This window comes from Diadema antillarum, unplaced genomic scaffold (genome assembly GCF_040938485.1).
Source record: "Diadema antillarum isolate AM-2024a unplaced genomic scaffold, OU_Dant_1.0 scf00000167, whole genome shotgun sequence".
Lineage (NCBI taxonomy): Eukaryota > Metazoa > Echinodermata > Echinoidea > Diadematoida > Diadematidae > Diadema > Diadema antillarum.
The window spans coordinates 2,112,501-2,138,302 of NW_027271056.1; the positions used below are offsets into that span (position 1 = coordinate 2,112,501).

Sequence of the window (25,802 nt, forward strand, 5' to 3'; positions counted from 1 at the left end):
TTATCATCATCATCATCATAATCACAATCATACATACATGCATAAATTGCGTGTAATCATGATGGGGAATTTGGAGCGGGATCCCTACGATTTTCTGTTACAGCTACATGAAAGGACGACCCGTTATGATAAAGCATTTCACTGCTTGTGACCAGCACTTGAAATAATAGTACGCGACGCTTCATACCAGTGTTCCGAAGACCAACACCGAAACGGATAGCCCCACCTAGCGGCAGGGAGACAGTATGACGAAAAAGTTCACATGCGGTGCTTGATGGAATCAGCTCGTAATCAGGCTTGCAGAAGGACTATAATATTCCCTGCGGGAATACAAAACGGAAGCTAGTGTGTGGCATTTCAGCGGCACGCTGTTCATTTCTCTATAAGCTAAACGTTGAAAGAGCTTCTGGTTTGTTACAAAAGCTAGCAATTTCACTCTTGATATTGAACTACCTCACTAAGAATGAAGGATTTCACACGAAAAATAAAATCGATAATTTCGAAAAGTTCATCCGCACCCCACAAACAACCCAACATTGTTCCCCCTGCCTTCTGAAACAGGTAAGCGGAGTGGTCTTTCAATAAAGGGACAGCTAGAAAAAAAACAAAACACTTTTACGTTGAATTCTCTTTACATTTTCTTTATATCGTAGCTATACTGTGACATCACGAATTACTGAAGTATTCTTATCCACCGATGACGGTACATGGATCTAACCAAAAGTATATAAGAATTCATAACTTTTGTACGACTTATCGGTTACCCGGTTTTCGCAAACTTCATTGATATATGCAAACATATTTCTGCATTCACTTAATCCACTTATCTTTGGGATACATGCCCCTGTGAGAGAGGACAGCTACCTTTAATTGGGCTAGTGAGGTCGAAGTCTGGAAGAACCTGTTGATATAATATCTGGATATCATCTTTGAGGAACCGAAATTCCCTGGTTTGGTGGCGACGATAGAGTCTGCCTTAATCGTGACAAACATTATTAAGTCTTGTTATGCGTAGATCAAACTGACACTAACATGGAGGTATAATTATCTTTCTCCGTAACAAACTGCCTGCTTACTTTCTCATATTATCTAATAAGATTATCAGTAACATTCGGAGATCTTGTCTGCGCTCTGGATCCCCATTATTGAAGATGGTGTATCTTATCGTTTTGTTTTGTTTTGTTTTTCAATTTATATAAGGGTTGTTAATCTATAGGCCTACATGGTTCATTGATCGTAAATATCTATGAAGTCACAAGTTTCTTCTTCTCTTGGTTCACTAATCTCAAACGACTTCCCTGCCTATTGCGGGGGGAAAATGGCGCCAAAAATGATACCAGATCTCTGGCGTGGTATGTTCTTTTGCTTTAGCATTGCTCTAATGCTTCTTCGCTAAATCCCCTATAGTAAAGAGCGTTTCCTCGGAAACACGTGTCCCTATTTCTGCGCGAACATTTAGCGCCCATCCTCAGAACGGTCTTCTGGCTGCAACGCAATCTTTTAAAAACATCTCCGAGCTCATCGATAACGACTTTAAGCAAATTTTGCTTGTAATATCTCGGCAAAAGGTATGTGTGGTTCACTTTTAATGTGCGCCATCACTGAAATAAAAAATCCTTGACAGTGTTAAGAAAAGTTCTTTGAAAACATTCATCCTGCATGTATTTGAAGCAGTTTGTGCCTTGTTTACTCTGTCGAAGTTTTGGCAATTCTCACATCTTGTAACTCTTATATCATTATCATCAACACATGAATGTCTTATAACTGCGGCTTTAGTCGGGCAGAAGCGGTGTTAACAGTAAAATATATCACACGAATTTCTTATTCAACGTTTCTTAACTTAACTACCAAAAAAAAAAATACTGCACTGATTTCTTGTTCGAGGACATGACGAATTCCTCGAAAGTCATCAGCCATAAACATGAACCATTCAGCCTGAAGCATAGAAAGTGCGTTGTTTTTTTTAATAGAAAACAAAAGGAACTTCTCGCTAGAGAATGAAGCATGTCATCAGTCCTGCTTTCCTGGCATAGCTAAATGGAACGCTAATTGGTCATCACATTCGTGGCAAAACAAAAATAATAGAGCGCCGCTATTCGCCGAAAAACAACAAAAAAGTCAGCAATCAAAATTCGCCGGCTTGCGCGTCCCACGTGTAAGCCATCCATGACCGCGTCTACTAGTCAAGCTGGTCCTGATTGAGATTTACCGAACGGGCAAAGGATAGGGTGAAGAATGGTGGTGAAGGGGGGGGGGGGGGGGGCGGTTGACGAAGATGAGTTGAGTAGTGGAACACGCTGTCTATTTACATTGGAAATAAATACAGAGACCCGAGAACAAGAAACTGCTTGAGGAAAGTATATAGCGTTGGTGATTGAAATAATGAAATGATATACAGCTCGCAGAACACGAGGCGTCTTCCGTGCAGAAGACTTCCCTCCTCTTCGTCCTACGCTATCACACGGACCGGTGTGCTATTTACTATTGTCAGAGGGAGGTGTGGGGCTCTACCTTACCCTCCCTGCTATTATGGAGCTCAATGGGTGAATCATACCGACCAGTGGACTGTCGTCATTTCATTTATGTGCATTGTTGTCAGATATTCTCCAAATGACCACGGTAGCCAAGAGAGTACTGAAAAACTTTACGAAGGATGTGCAAATGATCGAATAAGATCTCTGTTTTTGTACATCATCAACGCATCTCCATTACTATAATCAGGGAGGTGGAAACTTTCCACCTCCCTACTATAATCGTACATGATTAATGAGAGCTTTGAAGGTATTATCTCAGGTCAACGAAGTATATACAAAAATACACTCTTCCTACCCTCAACTTAAGGTACATAGGGGTCTTTATAATGAATCTTATACTCATATATATATTTTTACATCAATTGATCGCATAGTTCAGGTGTAACTAGATTGCCTTACACGAGTGTTTCTTAACGGTGCGGCCCACTGTTGGACCACGAAGCTCTTTCAGGTGGGTTGCGATGTCAGCCAGAAACGAAATAAAAAGGTTCGCATTCGATCTAACTGGGTATCGAAAAAACTGCAGGAGCCAAAGTGGGCCTTGGGTTAAAAAAAAAAAAAAAAAAAGATCGAAAAGCGTGGTCTTACACGAATTGACCTCCTCAACACAGATTATGGACGGACGGACGAAGTAGATATTTGCAAACATCTCCCCCTCCCTTCCTTTCCCATCACTCCCCTTCCCTTTCCCCCTCCCCCTCGCCCCACCCCCTTCTCTACGACCAGGAAGTCATAACATAACATTGACACCCCACCCTCCTAGGCTGGTTCTTTCCTCGACCTCTGCCTCCGAGAGCCGAATGTCTTTCCCCGTTGTGGTGCGCCGCCTCCGAGTATGAGTCGGCAGTGATGTATCGTCCCAGCTGGCTCCGCGGGCTGACTGAGGGGGGACGAGAAGTTTATTAGCACTCACCACACGGCCAATATTTACGTCTTCATGGCTATCCCCCCATACCGCTCATTCATGTGCCAAAATCAAAATAAATCTGGCCACACACGAGAAATGAAGACGACAGAATATGGAAAGCTGGATCGGAACAAGGCAGTCGACCATAAGTGTGGGTTTTTTACGGATTCTTTGAATTTGGTTGCGCTGTGTCGCTTGAGAAGAAGAAATCAAAGAACCTAGAGACTAAAGAGCTGCCGTCGATCTAAGATTATACAAAATCAAGGGTACTTTGCACTCCTCTTCTGGGGTTTTCCAGTACAAATGTATCACATGCAGAGCTATTTACCCCGAATACAGACCAGTACGTAACCACAGAAGGTGTAAGAATTTATGTTTTTGGAAAAAAGGATATTGACAAGCACGAATATGGAGAAAACCATCGGCTGCCCTTCATGTGACACGCAATGCGTGGGCACGCGAATACTTCCTCCGAGCGAAATGGATACGATTTTTGACGCGTCTTCGTCTAGGACTTGGGAGAAGGCCATCGAAAATATAGACAGTGATGATAATCATAGGAAATATAATCATACTTCCGTTAAAGTGCTCACTGCATTCATTTTATAAACTTATAATGAAACTAATCCCGAAGAAATCTTTCTCAGGCATTCAGAAACCTCTACAAACAAGTTTATCATCCAGATAGACGTGGGGACAATATTCACCCTTAAAAAAGGAAACAAATTAAAAGATGTGTAAAATTCAAATATGAAATGTATCAGCCTGCAGTGACATTTTTGCTTGATTCGTGCATGAGAAAAGTAGAATTAAGAGTGAGCCTGCAACCATCACACTTTCATTTAGAAACACCCACACAGCTTTCTTACGGAATATTGTCTGAAATGAGAGGATGCAATATATGTTGCATGACCTGAGCGAAAATCACTTCTGATGAACTGACACAACAAAATTACAGTGCCATGGACAGGCATATTGTAAATGGATTCCCATTAATAACCATTACACTTTTACTGAATTACTCACTTATATATCACTGAATGTTCAATAGATTGTTTTGATGTATAATAACAGTATGATATTATGTGATTTGATCTTCGTTTGAATTGGTGTTTATATATATAGGTTTAGTTATCTATACGGGAGGGTTTCGGGATTTATTGAAGCATAATCTCACAACTTTTGAAAAAAGAATATACATGACTAGATAATAGAAAGTAGTTCGATAAGGCAAGGAGAAAAAAAGAGATCGTCAACTTCCCCCTCGCAATATGGGCATTTTTATGGGATATGGCGCCAATATTTGAGTACGTCATCAGCGCCCTTTCTGATGCAATAACGGCCAAAGTTGATGCCATTTCATCTTCAGAAAGAGGAAAATATTACCCATGTACCATAATGTCATCTACGTGTAAATGACAAGTATGCCTATTAGATACAAATTAGTGATCATACATTATAATGTATATATATATATAATATAGAAGATGAAGTCATTGCTCAATCAATTCCGTGTGAAAATGCACTTACTATAATCCCCGTTTCTTTTTTTTTTCTTGCGCATTTCTTTCGTGATGGGGAATATTATCATTAAAACACATCGATCGAAGTCTCTGCCATGGATATTTCGTTTGTAAGACGGTAACATTTGCATGAAAGGAGTATTTTAACCATGTTAACGGTATCATTTCATTAAGTTAAAAAAAAACCAATATCATGTGTAAGAATGTTGTCAATTACAAGAGCCTGTGCTGCGCAAATATCACAATCCAATTATTTGCACGAAGAAATGCCGAGTTTTGCGTGAAATTTTGTATACAGATTATGACATTTCTGTAGCGTCGTGTGGTATAGATAGAAAGCAAAACACAACATCGACTTCAGCGGACAGTTATACTGGCGTGGAAGTTTCTATTTTATCATTTCCTTGCGGTTTAAGATCATCTCGAATGCCGTCGAGAAAGGGGGTTGGATAACCAATCAAGGTCTAATCATCATCATTAGGTCACTTTTTTAGGGACTATGGATGTGATATGAATGGTATCAAATTTATCTCTTTCTATAATGATATTCGCAGGGATAATACACTGCGTTATAGAGTTTTCCCCCACAACAATGTACATGACTGTTGAATTTGATCGACTCTGAGCCACATTACAATTTTAACCCAGTGAACTAATCACTCAAGTCATGCAATCCACCAGCTTAGGAAATTATTGCCTATTCTGTAATCATCAAGAAACTGATGTCTTCTTCTTGTTCATTTTTTATTTCATTAGGTAACTAACACATCTCACTGCGAGATGCTCCGTTGTTATTCAGGAGGATATTAGCAACAGTGTCTAAACTTGTTACTACAGATAATTTGAAAGAGACATTGCTTTACAATACTAAAACAGAGAGAAACGCTTGGCCAAAAGCTTCGGCAATTGCAAAACAGTGACGTGGTAGATATGACTAGATATAATAATTTAGGACCCTGAAACTGAACGTCTACCGACAATCAGTAATAAGTTCACGAGAGATTATCACATTAATGTGCATTTCTGCAGGGTTGTCAAACAGGAATAAACCGTTTCCTGTGAGCTCTCCTATCATACGTCTTGGCGGAGACGTAAGATCGAGACGTGCAACTCAAAAAAAAAAACAACTACAAAGCCACTCACTTTCAAGTTCATAAAGATCAATAAAGATGAAATCACATCATACAAAGAAACAGAATTCCACATATTCTCATTTTCTTAGCTGTGTTATCATTATTTTATGAAAGAGCACTTGATTCCCCTCAGAAGGCAGGGAGCACAATATCCACTGCATCATACATTATCTTATGTCATGCCAGTAAAAAGTCAAAGGAAAGTCAGCTAAAAGTGTACTCTTCGTCAAGAAAAAAACAAGATGTGGAATTCATTTTATATTTTCTTTATATTGTTCCACAATTGCTTCTTACCTAGCAATGACCTCACATGGAATTGACCAAAACTTACAAACTGTATAACTTTCGAACAGATTGTCGAATTTTCCTCAAACTTCACTGTGCTCTACTACATTAGCATTCATTAAACGTACACTTTGCTGGGGCAATTGCTCTTTAAGTTTACTGAGTTTATAGATCACTGAATATTAATTTCAGAAAATCACGTCAAGTACACGGTTTCATGAAGCGTTCATTCCATTACGATCCATGGCCAGAATTTCAGTCGTTCATGCACTTGTAGGCCTACAACATAGTGTAATAATGACAGCATGTTTTGTGACAATGCCCTGGAATCATAATCTACATGGCTAGAAGATTGATTAACCCCTTTACGACCAGTCCCTTCAAAAACAGCGATGACATATATTATAATGTAGGGCCTATAGAGTACGTTTGACAGCAACACAAGGGAGTTAAAGAGCTACTAACAAGTCCGTGATGTTGGAACATAAATGCTCATACACACAATCTTGTCCTTCGAAGGTTTACGTCATAATAAAGTCTCCACCATCCTGTGCGTGTGGCTGTGATGAATTGTCCATTCTCTTATGCTGTGAGGATTTGCTTGATGCACTATTGTTGTCCTATATACTGAACAGTCAAGTGTTACGCGTACACGTAATGATTGTGTGCGTGTGTGTGTATGTTCCTATGATTATAATGACCATGACTATTTTAAAATCGAACGCTATGTATAAATTTATCATGAAGATAAAGACAGAAATCGATCGTCATTGTGCTTCAAAATGTTCGCTATTAATAGGGTATATACTGCTGATAATGGTTACAGTAATCTGCAAATGACAATATACAGGTTTTTATATACGGCGTCTGGATATCCAGTAAGATGTTATTTATCCATGATGAGTCATTTATCTATTTGATAAGTATCTATTATTGCTGCTCCCTACATTTTCAGTGTCTTTTTTTTTTGGTGATTGCAAAAAAAAAGTATTCATCAAAGAGTAGAAAGAAAACCACTTAAATTAAACTAAATATGCCATACATGAACTGTCTTTGATTAATGCCTCGATATGGTCTGATTCTATTTATTCGGGCGAAATTTGCAGTGTTCTGGTGCAGCTAGGCTGTGCTGTGTAGCAACGCTTGCTATCATGAGTGTCATGACCAAGAAAGAAAAAAAGGACTTCAGAGATATTTTTATAAAAAAAGAACAACCCTCGACCTTGAGTTTTGGTTTTGCGAGGCGGGAGGAAATTTTTGTAGGGATACCGTGCTTGATGCCAAACTCTGGCGGATGTACCCGGCTATAAAACATCACGATATTCGAAGGGTAAATGGTTTACGAAAACATTGCTAATGTACGGGCAAATGCGAGCATTTCATAGCAAAACACGTTCGAGTTTGCGTTCTCAAAGCGAAACAGAGGCATGAGTATTTCTTTGCTGTAATAAAACGACCCTAGGATACACACTAGGAAACCACGGAGCTACAACAGGCTAGCTCCACGAATAGACGCAGATTTGGGGTTCTTCCTTGTTTACCTGTGTGTCGAGATGTTGACTCGTATGATTGTTCGTGATCGTTGTTACTGTTATCGCTATCGATCAGTGTCATTCGGGTAACAGCGCAGCAGTTATTAAGGCAATCCAATCGTCACCATTACTCTACCCTGTTACATGCATAGATGCTCAGAAAGTTATCACAAGACACACTCGGCCTTCTCTTTTTGCCATGATGTCTTCGAGGATATTGCTTCTTGCGAACATGAGTTGGCGCCAAGGGCACATACACCCTTGCATCGTTGTAGCATGGACCCTACGTCCATGGTTGTAGATTGCATGCAAAATGAAATTCGACAGCTATCTGTATACTATGCCTGCATGGCCCGCTGAGCTGCACACAGGCGAGGCTCCTTGCTTATGAACACCGCCGCACTATTATCACCATTGCGTTGTCACGACCTCTAGTCGTCATTATAATAGCAGCAATATAATGCAGCAATAATGCAGGACAAACATGAAACAAACTGTTTGCTGCTACTGGAAATATCCACCCCAGTGACTGTGATCATACCGCACGAAACACCTCATAGATTTGCCCCTTTCATAATCATAGCCGTGCAAAAGAAAATACAAATCAAACATATCAGGTATGATAGCATTGCACTTACTAATACTACTTATAAATTCATAAGAGACAGCTATTGAAAGGACAAGTTCTTTGCAAGCTGATCTGACGGATAAGGACCAGCATTGATGATTTCATTGCTCATAGTTGATTTTATAAATGTTAGCACTAAAACTGGCAACGGTTGATTGATGACGTTGCGGAGTGAATGATAATGACTGAGAGCGTGAGAAAACCAATAAAATTGGAATATTATCATGTTGGGTCAGGAACGTCAGAGGATATACGTTGGTCAAGCTTTATGTTTTCTCTGCCAACACATTCCCAGTGACCAGTACCTTATGACCCTCGAAGTGACATCAAAACAAACAAAAACAAACCAAAAACACTCACAAATGGCGCCATTTCCATCTGCTTTTTGACCACAATGATGTCAGTCTTTCCTTTGATACCTAAATCCCTCTTAAAGTTTCAACCTGATATGGTTTTGAATAATCCGTGGTCCACTAAGGGGAACTATTATAATACTAAGATTGGTGGGATAAAGACAATGAAACCTTTCAGTGGATCAGAAAAGTGAGAAAACTCATAGAAACAGACGAGATTATAAGGCGCGCAATACTACAGTTGCCTCCCCAAGCATGCACGTGTCATGAAAATACTTTAGGATCAATGTTGTGACAGACTACACACACACACACACACACACACCAAACAAGACAAATTCTGATGAACTTATAATATAGACAAAATCATATACTTTTGTACAATATACCATTTACCACATGCACTATACAAACCATATATAACATAAAAATTCTGACATCCAAGCCCTGAGGACTAGCACCTATATCATGAATTGCAACTTCATATTAAAAGTATCACTATGCTGCGAATTTTTGTCATACATCACGCTTCGGATAAAGGGTTGTACTGTATAAGGAGAGGGGAAAAAGAAATTCAGTCTGGGGCTTATCGGGTGTGAAGAAGAAATTGGACACATTAATGTTAAGGAACGACTTAAACACCACAAACTAGGCATTTATCAATCAAAATATCTGCGATATGTAAAAGGAAAGGCAGGAATTTACACCACGGGTTTATCGAACATAAATTTGGAAGTGGCAATATAAAGTGATGTAAAATACTTTTAAGTCAGGGTTTATCGAGTATGAATGAGAAAACGTCAAATCACTGTAAGACTTTTCGGCGTGTCCGGTCGCTTATGATTTATGTGGAAGAAGGAAAAAATCAGCCAAGAAACTGGAAAATCGGCGATTGCAGTCAACAAATATGTATTTCACGAGAATAGTCAAAGCAGACTATAATGTCAATGGTGTGTAGTGCGTAGTGTTATAGTATTGGTAGTGGTGCATGGTGGTGATGGTGATGATGATGATGATGATGATGATGATGACGGCAACATACAAACAGAATTAGCCTTCCAGCCTTTGCCGTTGATGAGGCTCAGATTAATGACTTCACGAAATTCCCGACCTGCGCCCGGCAGCGAAAATCGCAAAACCTGAAATCAGATAAACAAATCACCTGCCCCTGACAAAACCATAACACATGGATTTGCAGTTATGCTTGTCTAACATAGATGTGTCGAAAGCAGGAGCAGTCGAAGGAGAGACGGCCTGCAGTCTTCTTTGATATGGACTTCGTCCCTGCAGTCCGCGTGGAATGAGCAGCAGAGGGATGAGCTTACCTGGTACGGTGACTGATGGGCCGCGCTCGGGATCGCACCCGGGTAGTGATGGTGCAGCATCGAGGCGCTGGTCGGGCCGTAAAGAGAATGTTCCATCATAGCGACTGCTGGCTGGTATCCTCCCGACGACGGTGGGGGAAGTACTGGCAGGGTGACGGTGGGGAAAGTATAGGGCGACCTCGGGTTCCTCGCTCCTGTTCTGTCGTGAAGCTTAATTTGAGTTGATCGTCGACAAAATCCTTTGATTCTTAATAGTTAATATCATCTATGCGTTTCAAACCATTTCAGCTCAGATGTGACGAAAATTAGAAAAGTCACGATGTTGTCCATCCACGGCGTAGTAGTACAGAGTTCGTCTATCGTATCAGATGTCGCCCGAATAAATTCCGGTTTTCGTCTGCTCACTACGGAATAGCCCAGAGACAGCCCGGGTGTGGGTCCGCACTGCGGGGAGGGATTGGAACTACTACTCTCTGCAACTCAGCTGCCGCGTCTGATGTCTCCAGATGCGTAGACCGACCGCAAAGTATCACGTGCGTTTGGCGACAAATAGTGGCACACTGCGCAGAAAGTTGTGACCACGAGAGAGAAAGAGAAAGAGAGGGGGAGAGAGAAGGAAAGAGACACGCGATGGAACGACCAAGTGCTGCGGTTTACTGTGGGTTGAGTCCGATCCACACCGAGTGGTGCTAGCGAGCCAGCGAGTTCAAGTTGATGATACCTTTTCTTCTGCCTTCATGGTTTTCTTGCGTTCTTTCTGAAACAATCGCTGTTGTTGTCGTTGGATCTTACTGTTATCCTGGTCGAAACAGGCATCCACATACACGCGTTGACCCTGAAACGTAAAATGCAACACGAGAAGGTGTAAATAAATATACAGCGATTACACAAATGCAGGTATCACATCAAATAGATTCCACTTTGAATCTTAAGCGTTCCAATATATTCATCTTTTATTGCAGCGTCGAGCAATATCGAAAGTCATACAAAGGTCAGATGGTTTCTTTTATTTAACAGGAGACTCTTTTTCTTTGCATCAATCTATACACAAAAAAAAAAGCATGCTCTGCACGAAATACTTCTGCTTTAATAGAAAAAGGGCAAATTGTGGAAAAATAGATCAAAGATTGACATTGATGAGCAAAGGTAATACAGTGTACCATCAAGACCTGGAAGAGGTCGTACAATCCTGACCTGCAATCTAATAACACTGTGTATGTAGGCCTATGTGTGTGATTAGTGTGCTTTTTTATACTAGCCTGTCAGTGACAGACACACAAAGGTTGTTACTGAACTGCCTTATACAGTAGTCAGCATGGTTGATGGCAACAGCATTGATAAAGGGATAAATGACGTCATCAAACCTGTATTTTTTAGCCCTTGTTCTGAAAACCACTGCTCGAGTCCACGACACATACACTCTTGACTTTGTAGCAAATGACAGTGATAATAATGATAGTAATGATGATAATTCGCATAACAGTTTATTTACGAAAATGTCTGTCATTTTATTATCTGAGCTCTTAGAACCCAAGATTTTAGCGCTTTCGTGCCGAAATGGTATTCTGTCTATTTTCGCCTTTTCCTCCTCTCGTTCTCACCTTGATTCCAATGGGTAGATTATGTAAAAAGTAACGACTTTTATTCCTAATGCATGAAGTTAGGTTCGTTCGTTCTATTTTGACAGAGGAAGTTAGTTTGGATTCGTTGAAAGTGTTAGTTTTGATACCGTCATAAATATGTTGACTCTAAAACATTTTCTTTTAAATGACGTATAGGATGTGTTTAGCAACTTCCGCGTCAATGATTTAATACAAGTTTCTCGTTGACTTTCGTCATGAAAAATTCTCGTGTTATTATTTTTCGATTGTTCGATGCCATAGAGGGCGCTAATCATTCTCAACCGTGCAAGTCCCACACTGTCCCAGGCTGTACAGAATACTTTAGCACAGTGTGTGACGAGGGTTTCACCAAATGTGGTCTGAACAAGTAGTTATCACTATGAAACTTTTATTCATTCGAATTTATACTATCAAAAGCGAAACTAACTTTAGGAGATACATATGGGAGAAAGAAAATGCAAAGTTTTTTTTGTGTGTGTGCGTGTGTGTGTGTATTATCATGTGTTTTTTTCCTCCACCTGTTCAATATGGCATTAAAAAATCACATTGAACAAACAAACAAAAACAAAAACAAAACGTTCGTGGGTTAAAGGAAACGACGTGGTCTAGGTTGACCTTGATTCAACCAAGGGAATGGAACTCAATTATTAATGTTCACGCTAATCTAAACAATGGTTCCGGAAGCACTTTTTCTAGAAGAAATTATGTGTGTCAGAGGAGAAATAGAAAGAAAAAAGGGGGTGGGGTGGGAAAGGGAGCGAGAGAGAGAGAGAGAGAGAGAGAGAGAGAGAGAGAGCGAGAGGGTGAGAGAGGGAATCTCACCAAAGATAGATTTGTTGGTATTTTTTGTAAACATGTGTAAATATCAACCTTCATTAGTTTCCTGGAAGACAAACCACATCAAATCTTAAATTTCCTGAAAGTGCAGCGATTGCTTCATAATATTGTCAAATATTGTATTAGAATGTGGATTTTTTTTCTGTAATCAATACCAAATGTACATAAACTATAAACCATTGTCGCCACAGTGTTCTTTACACTCTTCGTTAACCCGCAATGCAAAGAATCTAGAATGTGTCTACGAAAAACAAAACAAAACAAAACAAACACCCGAACAGCTGGTATCAGAATTCCTCGTTTACATTATTGATATGATACTAATAATTTGAATAAGGAAGAATTGATAATATTCATATTTCACAATCATGTATACAGTGTATGAGATAATGATACCATTTTAAAATTCTCAAGTTCCATTCTGAGAATGAATGAAAACTGGAAAAAAAAAATCATCACTTCAGAAATTATCTTAATACAATGACTTAGTGATAATAATCATCAATACAAATATACCAGGCCTCAGAGGTTCTGGAAGCAACTATATTAAATGGGTTAGTCAAATACCGGTTATAGTGATTGGCTAAACATAGTCACGTAATGGAGGCACATTTTGTTATGTTCGCCCATGGGCAGAACATTTTTTTAATGTTCTCCCTTGGGAAAACATTTTCACGTAACAAATGACAAACGATACCAAACGATTGAACGATCATATTTTTACGCAATTGATAGGATACATTTGCCGTGAAAAAGCAGATGACCGTTTCTTGTAATACGTACGAAAGTGTGATTTGACTTACCCGTATAATATAACAGATGATGACTTTTGTTATCGGGAACATGTACCAAACGTTCCACTATCAGGGTTTGAAATGTTATTTCGGGAGGCTTTAGGTCCCTCGACTTCGTCTCGGGACTTATAACCTCCCTCAATAACATTTCAAATCAAATCCTCAATAACATTTCAAAAACTCGGGACTTATAACCTCGGGACTTATAAGTCTCGGGACTTATAACCTCCCTCAATAACATTTCAAATCAAATCCTCAATAACATTTCAAAAACATTCGGTATGTTCCCTCCCCCGCCAGTCATCATCTATATAATGTGCATGAGGTGACTTCAATAGTGCTATACCTCGACCTGAAACATTCTATCATTCATAAAGATTGTTGATGGAAATTCAAATATATAACTTTAACAATATTCTTATCGTCTGAATTATGTATATGTAAGAATGTAAATTATTCATACGTGAAAGACAAAGAGCCGTTATAAGATTTCTTGATAAACCCCGTTAACGTAACCATTTGCACACACACACGCACACACACACACACGCATATATATATATATATATATATATATATATATATATATATATATATATATATTCTCCTATTCTCTCTCTCTCTCTCTCTCTCTCTCTCTCTATGTTTATTTGATTTGATTTTGATTTTACTGTTCCACATCTCAAACACAAATAACATGATACAATCGATTGAACATAAGACTGGACATAGCGTCGTAATTAAAGAATACAAGAGAAGACAATTTAACAAACATGAAATGTGGGGGACCTACTAAAAAGCAGAACTTGTAATATATAGGTCCCTATATAGATGAAAATGTTGGTCTTCTTAAACAACCTAGTAACGAAAACTATGAAAGGAAGGAAAGGGACGTAAAGGAAAAGAGAGAAATATATATATATATATATATATATATATATATATATATATATACTCTCTTAAAATCATGCATGTTTTTATTTGAACACAATCTGAGTTCACAGTGAATTACCGAATTCCAATGGTTGAGTGTATTTACGCAATTCCGAGCAAATCTGTTTTTGTGTTTGTGTTTGTGTTTGTGTGATGCTTGGCAGTCATTGTGTCCAAAGCCGGGTCTTATCAAACTTCAAAGCAAAAAGTACCCTTCAATTTTTTGCCTCCATTAAAATATACGATCTCTAGAGCTGATGATCTTATAAGCAGGTGCTAACAAAATAGTCACCCTATATAGTCCAACAGGCAAGGTTGAGAGAGGTTGTAAAAGATTCGATCAAATAAGGTTACCATGATTATTGGGGCTGGAGTGCGCCTAACTTCATGCGATCACCACCCCAACTCATTTCCCGCGAAAGGAAATTTCCCCCAAATTCCCAAAATTCTGTGAGTGCTGAAATATTAGTATGTAGAACATATGAAAATATGGAAAATCTGTGTGACAATCCATTAAAAAGTTATGAATGTTCAAACTTTGGTTAAATCCATGTCACATAACTGTTTGACAAAGAAGGCTACGCAATTCATGATGTCGCAGTTGTGGAACGATATGAGGAAAGCATAAGGAAGATTCCAAATATTTTAACTTTTCTAGCAAAAAGATGTTTGACTTACATCTTTCGAAGGCAAGGGGATTAATGTCACTCTTAACATATTTCAGTAAGTCAAGGAAATGTGTGGTTTTTTTTCATTCTATTTTTTAAATTCTCATGAGGCCTAATCTCGAAAACAAAGAGATTGAAAACATGGTCACAGATGACGACCTATATTTAATAACGAAAAGTTAGTAATAACAGTGTTCAATTATCAAACGTGCGCAATTGATTTGATCCCCTCAAATGTGGGATCAAAAAGTCTCATTCAAAGACTTACGGTAAGGATCTAAGTAAGAACGTAAATGAAAAAAAAAATCAAAATTAATGATTCGTAGACTGAAAGTGATGGAAACAGAGTAAAAATAATCGCGTTCGATGAAACGTTAATTATAATTATATATAATTACATATAAATGTACACGCCTGTGTTCATATGTGTGTTCTATATAGAGAGTATTAGTACGAATTATAAGACAGCATGGTCTATTGCCATTAGCCTATACATTCTTGCCCAACTCTTACCGAATACGAAAGAAATAAGATAGTTTAATCTAATAGTCTTTCATGATTTTTTTCCTGAAGATTAGCTCATTAGAATGATAATGATAATGTATAATAGCTATAATAACCATTATAACCTATTCGTTTCAAAGACTCGTTAACTCGCGCAATTTTTTAGAACATGATTCTATGTTTTGTTTAAAAAATGATAGTTCGTTAGTTTTAATAAACAGTCTTACTGTGATAATTCCTCGCGGGGTGACACATTTTTCTGGGAACCAACTCACCCTTCTCGAATAAGGGTTACTTGACTCACAACTTATGACGTCACTGATTTTCCAGTAGAGAACGATGACTACATCGCGATGCTATGCCTCTGAGATTAGAAGAAGAAAAAAAAAAACAGAAACAAAACAACAACAAAAGGGGCAGTGTTTTCTACGTTGGTTCGCTCACCGGGTCGCGCGCTAAAAAATGATTTACAGCAAGACTTCTTTCGCGAACACAGAAGTGAAATGAAGATTGATGGCAGAGATGACGCATCTCTTGGTCACTGACAAGTTCATGGGAGCAACATCACGTTTGAAACAACTCCATCATACTCACACGACAGGTACTGTTATATATAAGGGACACTTTGCTCTGTTTAAACCCACAGAAAACAACAGCAACAACAACAGTATCGTTTCCCCACTGCATGTGAAGCAACGTAAAACGAAAGAAAGGCATCGGAACAACGCAATGCAGCAGCATAAGCAGCAGCAGCAACATCAGCAGGTTTCTAAACAGAAAACATTTCTACGAAAGTCTCTTCTTCACCTGATGTGTTTCAAGGGTAACTACCTTCCCCTGTTAACTGCGGCAATACAATGCACAATCGCCTAATCCTCACTTTTCCCAGTTCAATGTTATGTGTACTTGTGTACGTAATAACATTTCAGTCGAAACCAAGTGTGTTGTTGTTTTTTTGTATAGGCGTGTCGTCACCCATACACACATTACCAACCTGACAGTTGTCGGGGGTTTTTTTTCTATTTATTGTATTACCTTCGAATACTTTCTACCTTAAAATTGCAATATATATCACCATCAAAATCAAAAATTTTGATATGTTCATATTAGTGAAACAAAAGAAACGATTTTCACTTCTCTAAATCGTCGGAGTATGACATTCCTTGAAAAGGCGTGACTGTTCGAGTTGGGATAGTAGTTTTCAAAGTGCATCTACAAGACTCGAGTTGGATTTAAAAAAATAAACTACTTAACCAATCTTTCTAGTGTTGCAAAAGCACAACTTTTATTGGGGTGTTACGGGAGGAGTAGGACGGAATAAGAGAGAGGGGGAGATAGAGAGAACGAGAAAAACACAACAACAGAATAAACAAACAAACATTGGTCCGGGCTATAAGCCACCTTTTCGCATTCAGCGCAACTGTCATCTAATATGAATTTCACATTTGGAAGCTTAGGGGGGCTTAATTTAGTTTTAATTACTCCCTCGGGGAGTTCGCGGGAGTGAAACATCCATCAATGAGCCTACAAAATACCCAGAAGCCCTAGCGAAAGGGACGATCGCTCTTCGCTTTTCATTGTTTTAAGCCGGGTTGATGGACCGCCATTACGTGTCACGTGGCTCTTTACATCTGGGCTGACACTTCGTCCCATTGCTCATTAGGCTCGTTCGCTGCTAATGGCGTCCATAATAATTCTATCTGTTCTCCCTTAACAATCACTTGCATTACGCATAATAATGAGACTAGCAATGGGTTTACACATGGATATCACTTATTTAAGAGTCCTCTAGAGAAACGCCAACACTATATATCTGCTTCCTTCGTTACAATATCTTGAAGAAGAGTACCAATTAAACATATCGACGACAATAATTTCAGACAATTATCACCTACAAATTGGCAATGCAATCATCTCGTTGTGATGGATAATGCATATTGACCGACCATTACTTTATCCTTCTGGTGGGGACATTATCTTGTGGTGTGCTGCTTATATCCTGACCTCCTTTTCTATCCAAGGCACGCTATTAAAGATACATTGCCAGCCGGTATAACGGTTTTTGTTAAAGTTTGATACAGAGAAAACAATATCCGAAATGAATATATGATTTCTCGACGACAAGTAGTGTCCAAGGCGGTGCATCTTTGTAAAACTTTGTGAGAGTGAATATATGGTGCTCCGCGCAATAATTCTTATTTTTCTGTTTTCTTTTTCTTCACAATATTGTTGTCAATATAATATCCTTGACGGTGTGTGTATAGGAGATAATACTTATACAAATAAAGACTTCCGACCTCCAGAACTGAAAGAAAAGACGCAGAGAGCGTTGAGTGTATACTGTTAATATGGGAGTTACCGTAAATATAACAAATTCTTCTGCGGTGTCTGGTGGCCAATTATGTCTTAATCATTGTTAATCGCAATTATTTCTCGACAGTGTTAGCGTCGCAGTTGTTTTTTTTTTCGTATAAAGCAATTATGGTCAATGAGTTGTGTTTCCATTCATCGGCTCTATCGCCATGTCATGTGTAATTCGTTGATACTTTACTGACTGTTTACTAATTTCTAATGACAAATGTGCTCGTGAAAGATGCACCCAGGTTGAGGTAAAATTATGGAATAGCCACCTGCGATCAGACGCTTACCTGAATGAGGCAAAGTGATAAAGAATGGAACTTTCTCGAGTGAGGTTCCAGTTCTGTGTTCGGTTTTTGTAAGAACGCAACTCATTGACACCTATAATATTTTGTCAGTAATTGTTGTGTGATATCATGGTACAGGTATATGACATGAAGGTTTGATATACATTTAGAAACAGATTTAAAAAATTGAAGAAAAAAAAAATCCTTTTTCATGAAATAGTCTGTCTTAAGCACATTTAGTATAGAGCATGTCGAGGGTACACTGCAGAAAAGTCCGGTATTTAAAATATGAAACATCGAGTTGGTGTTAAATTTCCGGTGCTCATTTATGGTGTTAATTAACACCTCCGGGTGTCATTTCAAAAAAAAAAAAATGTTTTTTGAATAGTTTTTTTAGTTACTGTTTTTCTTGTTGATTTTGAACTTCAACAAGACGATCAAGAATTTTCCCATAAAGTACTTGATTTTTGAAAAAAAAGTAACACCAGTTGGTATGGTCTCCCAGTGATACTGGACGGATGTCATACCATTAACATTAACATCAGCAATATCAAATCAACACCATGCGGTGTCATTGTTGAATTAACACCACGAAGTGCCAGGTGACCTCTTTTCAACACCATTACAACATACTTTCTACACCTGTGGTGTGGTCCTCTATTGACATTTGATCGGTTTTAGATTTAACACCCATGGTGTTAAATCCAACACCGATGTTTTTGCAGTGTATTTTAGGGGAAATGCACATTTGAATGGATTTGTTGTTCCTTTTTTGATGGGAACTTTCTCACAAAATTTGCTGTGGTCAATTTGTTTGAGGTTGGGTTCCATTCTAGCCCCAAGACGCAGTTTTTTATTAAAAATCAGCAAATTCGATTTGTTATACGGTTGTATAAGACTGATCAAGATATTGTACCATCAATACGTTTTTGAAATGCAGCGTCGACAGTAAACTGGATTTATGCACTTTTTAGTGCACTCTTCTTTTCATGACATAGTTCGCACTGCTAAAAAATCGAATAAGAAATAATAATGGTAAAACTAGAATGATGAAAGCATGGTGATAATATTGATGATAACACAATAATATCAACAGTAGTAGCAATAATATCAAATAGATAGTTAAAATGACGATACTTATATTACTACTACACAATATGTATTGTACTACTAGTAGTATCCGTAGTGGGAATGGCGCCTACTGATAAGCGCTTTTCAATATTTATACCGTAGAAACCTTGTTAAATTTGTCATTCAACTGTACGAGGTAAAACCAAATAAATTTCTGGGGGGGGGGGGATGGCTGCATTCTCTTCATACCTAGCAACCATGGAGTCCTACCTCGTGGATACCTACATGTGGGACTTACGACCTACACCGGTGCCCATGTGTATTTATTTCACGTTAGTGAAAGATGTCGGAAAAGCGGTGACCCAAACCCTCGAGGATTAAAGCGCCGACGAACCGTGATACCCCCGTGGTTCTTTTGTTTCTTCTTGAGATATTTCATTCATCGTCGTTTCTCTAAGCCAGAAATTTCCAAATAAACGTTCGCGGGTCGCATGGCGAGAAATTTTAATTGCACTTGAAGAGCGAAGGGGACTATAAACAAGCAATCGCGTTTACGGGTTTCCCAGGGACCCTTGGGTGCGATGTAAGCGTTAAAGGGGGTTGCTATTTTAGGAAGAATTCATGGAGAACTTCTTTCCGTTCAAAATTCGTTCTACGCTCCCTCTTTATGCTAATAAAAAAAAAAAAGATTCTTGTAAGATTAGTATAGTAATCATCGTGTATTACTTACTAGTTATTTAGGGCACCAAAGCTAATATTTAGATCTGTCTGCTGGAATTAAAGGAGAAAGTTGTTTAGATTAATGAAAGAAATAAAAGGTTAAAGAAGGAGAAACAAAGATTGACAAAATAAGACTTATAATAAATCCCTTCTATGTGTGTTCATTTAATCTCTTCCTCACATTTAATCAGACAATCAAAACCGTCACGCCAAACCCATATTACATCTGTTTAGCTACGAACAAAGAAATGTTTGTGCGCAAAGAATAAATCACGTGTGGCTGGTTATTTATCACCGTCATTATTTACACATATTTGTTGTTGTTGCCGCTGTTGTTGTTCTCACTTCACGATGTCTTCATCCTCAATTTTTTCTTTTTTGTTAACAAGACAGGGGAAAGATTTAAAAAAAAGATCTCTAGGAGAAGGGTGAGGGAGATAAAGTCCGAAAATTTCTGGTTCTTGAAATATCGTTTTATCATGAAGTAGGATCAGATATACGACGTGAGAATGGAGCAAGCTTCTAGACCCAGCCAATAAGTCTTGAGACAATGCACAATTGCTTGTGTCGATTCAAAGCCAGATCCGCTCAGAAACATAATAGCATGGATATCCGGATATCCGACGACTTGATCCGACGGCGGAGGTTCGGCGCCACCCAGCGCTAGCCTTGAACTTGTGGCGTCTAACCGCACGGGAAGCAGTAACAACTGGTCAGCGCAACGCTACAGATCAAAGCGTAGAACAGGGAGGTTTCCACCTTCCTGGACAGACGCAATGGCCTTCTTCTCTCCAGGGGGTTCGCATGATGCACTCATTAGCATCCATTGTTTGTACAACAACCGGTCTAAGGTCTATGCTGAGTGTAACAGCGGCAGCGGGTCAGTGCAGTGATAGTAGTGTGTGTTCTCCTTTCTTTATCTATCGATTCTGGAAATGGATCTTCACGTATAGACGGCGTGTCGATGACTTTAAACGTGCTGCACTGCGCATGTGATGTAGGTCAGCCGAGGACATCGGTAACTTACTAGAAAGGCGGAACATCCTTTCCACCTCCCTGGACCAACTACCGATATCTCGCGTTCATTTGGTCCATTTCACTAGAGTAACTCGATGTATGCATGAATATTCATAAATTGATCACGCAGTAATGTAATATGAAATTCGCTTGGCAGATGCCAGTTACGTTCAGACGGTGATCCTTAACTTCGAGGATAAGCTTACTTCGAGGATACCTATCAAACGAGGAATGTTCGCTTGCATTTTAATTTCGCGAATTTCGCGTGAGCCAGGTATCGCGAAATTAAAATGCACGTGAAAGTTCTTGTCTACACTATGCGCATTGAATGTTAGAGGCAACTCGCGAAAATTTCATGCCGCGAAAAAGCTGTCGGCTCCAATTGGCGAAAATTTCATGCAGCGAAAATATCGTGTTTTACAGAGTAAGCTTGTAGTTAAGTATGGGGTTCCAAGTGTCGCATGGTCTCTTTCGTAACGAAATGGCCATTTCGACGAAATTGTTATTTCGTTGACAAAATTGTCGTTTCGTGACGAAATTGTTATTTCGTCAACGAAACTGCCATTTCGTCGATGAAATTGACGTTGTCGCTTGTTAACGGAAATACCCCCAATTGAGATACAGAGAAAGAGACCATGCGACATTTGGCGCCCCGTACTTGACTACGAGCTTATCCTCGAATTTAGTTTATTTTTGAAGTTAAGGATCGCCGTCTAAAAGTAACTACTATATCTACTCAACCGTTAAGTATGGATCATCCCTTATGGAACAAACACAGTGTTACCACACTGTGTTCACATAGTGAACTATGTGTAAAATGTGTGAATGTACTGTGTTCACAGTGTTGTCACAGTGTGAGATTACAAACTATGTGGTTCACCACATACAACCCATATAGTCATACACAGTTACCACAGGTTACCACATAATGGTCACAGTGTGTCACATGCTGGAGTATGTGGGCATGGTGTGTTCATAGAGCTGTCATCGTATGAATTTTCAGACTAGGCCTATGTGGTTAACCACATACTTATCATATGGTGACATGCAGTTACCACAAAATAGCCACAGTGTGTCATATATTTCAGTCTATGGGAATAGTGCCTCCACAGAGATATCACAGTGTGAAACGATGGACTATGTGGTTTATCTCCCACTAGTCACATAGTAGTTTACAGTTATCACAGCTACCACATAATAGTCACAGTGTGCTAGATGTTTCAGTCTGTGGGGAAGATATGTTCACATAGTGCACAGTGTGTATTAAAGACTATGTGACGTACACCACATGCTAATCTCATAGAAATCACAGTTACCACAGCTTACCATATAATGACCACAGTGTGTCACAAACTGCAATGTGTGAAGTTTGTGTTTCCACAGAGTTCCCACAGTGTGGAATTCTAGTCTATGTGGTTCTTCACCGAAAGTCACATAGTAATCACAGCTACCATAGCTTGCCACACAAAATCCACAATTATGTCACATATTGCAGTATGTGGGAATATTGTGTCCGCCGAATTGTAACAGTGTGAAATTCTAGATTATTTGGTTTCTCACCTAAAAGTCACACAGTGGCTCGTCACCACAGCTTATCACAAAATAACCACAGAACCTTTCACATGTTGCAGCATGTTAATGGAATGTATAGTTTTGCAGATTTGTCACAGCAGACCGACCCAAAAGTGATTGGGGAGGGGGTACAATGTACGTTATAAAGTGTATGGCTTGGAATAACATTCATTCACAATTTACATAGAACACGGGATATTTATGTGGTATTTTGGGACACATATCACAGGACAATTATATACCGCACTTCAGCACCGCACAGGAGTACCATACAGCAAAACCACATAGTATCGCACAGCAGTACCACATAAAAGTACCACACGATAAAAGGAAATATCATAGGATATTTCTGTGGTAGTTTTTCACATATACCACAGGACTACCACAGGACAATACCAAACAGCAGTACCGCACGGGAGTACCACACAGCAAAACCACACAGTATATCGCGCAGCAGTACCACATAGCAATACCACCAGGCAAAACCGCACAAAATACAATAGAAAATAGGGCCTACAACAGAAAAATGTCACAGGATATTCTTGTGGGTTTTTTTTTTCCAGACATGCTATACCATATCACAGGACAATACCACACAGCAGTACCACACAGTAGTACCAACTGGAATAAAAGAACAAAACAAAACGCATATATTCCAGAATCTCATTAATAGGTGAGTTATGCTGTGCATTATGACAATTAATTCAAGCAGTACTTAACCTGTCCTATACTCCTATAATATTACCTATTAAGTGGGAGTGCTGAGGTACAGCATGTGATACTTCATGTGGTATTTCTGTGGTATTCCTGTGGTACAGATTTTCGCATAGCTCATGAATATTCATAAAAAAGCAACCTAAATTTTAGAAAATTCAAAAAATACTTCTAAATTCGAAGTATTTATGATGGGATTTCCTTTGAACTATTGTCTCACAATGTTATGTTATACCCAATATCATAAATTTTGTTAGGGAAAGGTAATTTCATATTCAATAACAGTGTTATCTAGTAAGTAACCGTGCCTTCATGCATTACAAATATTGATACACCTAATGACTATGTGGTGACTACCACAATGTGGTGGACTATGTGGTGACTGCCACAGTGTGGTAGACTATGTGGTGAATACCATAGTGTGGTGGACTATGTGGTGACTACCACAGTGTAGTAGACTATGTGGTGAATACCATAGTGTGGTGGATTATGTGGTGACTACCACAGTGTAATAAACTATGTGGTTATAACCCTGTGGCCACAGTGTGTGAGACTGTGGTTTGATTCACAGTGTATTTAATATGTGTTTTGGACCATGTGGTAATGCTATGTTGCACGGTGTGGTAACGCTGTGTTTCACACTGTGGTAAATACACAGTGTTACCACACGTCCCAAAATCACATATTAAACACATGTGTTCGACACTGTGTTACACATTGTGTTCCACACTGTGTTGCACAGTGTTACATAGTGTGGTAAAACCGTGTTCTCTCCATATGGGATACCTTAATGGCCAACACATTATTCTGTCTATCGGACTGTGAATATGCTGCTTAATTCGGGAGCGCATATATACACAATGGTGAAGAAGTGACGGTTTCATTCCCCCATTTTCTCCCCTCCCCACCCAACCACCAGCTCTCCCCCCCCCCCCCCAAAAAAAAGGGGGCAAACGCCACTTTTTCTTTGATTATTCGTGTGTGTGTGTGTGTGTGTGTGTGTGCGCGCGCGCGTGTGTGTGTGCGTGAGTAAATTACAGTGAATAAGGGTATATTCAGGGAGGTGTTCCCATCTCCCTGGTTTATATCTGAAGTGTCACCAAGTTGCGAGACCGCAGAAACAGTATGAAGTACATCTTGTTGCTGACTGGATTTTGATAGAAGAAATCAAGTCCTCTGCAACACATTATTCGACCTTTATATACTTTGGCAAGAATTAAATTTCGGAGGGAGTTTTTAGATGTTTCTATTGTCAAATCTGATTAGAGTTGTGGGGCCTTTCAAACAAGAAACAATGTCAAATTGTAAATCCATATCCTTCCTTCTCCATGAGAATGATAGTAAGGATTATCATCGAAGAAATGGTTGCTGGGGATCGGGAGTGGTTTAGTTAATGAGTAATATCCGCCATTCTCGTTATGATTAGAGAAAAGATTACCCGCCATTTTCAATATCACTATAGAAAAGAGCGATGTCTTTTTATTACACGATGCTAAATCCATGAAACAGACTTCGTATCATTAATGTAGACTAATGAGTTCTTGGATTAAGTGACACAATCTTTCAAATCTGATTGTAAATTCACAAATTGATTTTTGCGCCGCATCCATTCAGAGGCAATTTTCTATCCAGATCGGAGTCTGTCCGTCATTTTTGAACGGAGCGTCCGATCTTCTCAAACTTTCACAAAATATGTCATTGATTTGTCTGCATTTACTGAATACATAAATTATCTTTTATATCTTTTTCGGGGGGGGGGGGGAGGGGAGAAACTTAAATAAACACATTCTTGCAGTTAAAGCAGTAGATGAGGAAATCCGTGTATCTGCCAGTTTAAGGGAGGGATCACCCATTTGCTTCTCCTCGGCTCCCATGAAAGTAAGACGGCCCCACTCCCTTAGCAACGCATCCTAACCGCCAAACGGTATACTGCAGTATTCTTTTAGCAAACTTTCCGATGAGTCCAGATGAACGACGCCAAACGTCTTCGTCTGCTAACAGATGGTAGCGCAGAGCTAGCTGACATGTGTGCGCCGTGGCCCCGCTCGACTACGGCTCTTGTTGGCGCGCGGAAACTGCGTGAAGGTCTCTCTCTGCTCACTCCCGCCATCACAGACGGACCACATCTGCCGTGTATCCTTGGGGATTAGTGACATTTTTAACACGCATCCATTCTCACCGTCTCGTAAGTCCAAAAGGACGCAACTCCACTCCAGTGCTTCCCCCGGAAATTCCTCAACAACAGTTCATCTTGTAGTGGAAAGTCCACGGTGACGATCAAACGCGGAAATAGCACCATATGTCCGAAAGTCCCTTTTCAATACTGTTAGAATACATTTGGAACACGACCCATCGTGCAAAAAAGCGACTGCGATGTGCATCGCGAGCGCTTTCTCACTCACTGGCAATCTCCTTGCAGGGATAAACTTCAGGATGCTGTATAGTCTTCTCTTCTTCTTTTTTTCTCCTGCTTTTCTCTCCCCTC

At 39.3% G+C, this 25,802-nt stretch overlaps 1 protein-coding gene across 1 annotated transcript in view; it reads right to left on the reverse strand.

The window, feature by feature from the left end:
• Positions 1-10,435, reverse strand: part of LOC139722538 (uncharacterized) — a 52,072-nt gene extending 41,637 nt beyond the window's left edge. The window contains exon 1 of the mRNA XM_071633827.1: positions 10,221-10,435. Coding sequence (XP_071489928.1) covers positions 10,221-10,319 — 99 coding nt within the window. The 5' untranslated portion in view covers positions 10,320-10,435. The remainder of the gene's footprint in view (positions 1-10,220) is intronic.
• Between the last annotated feature and the right edge of the window lie 15,367 nt (positions 10,436-25,802).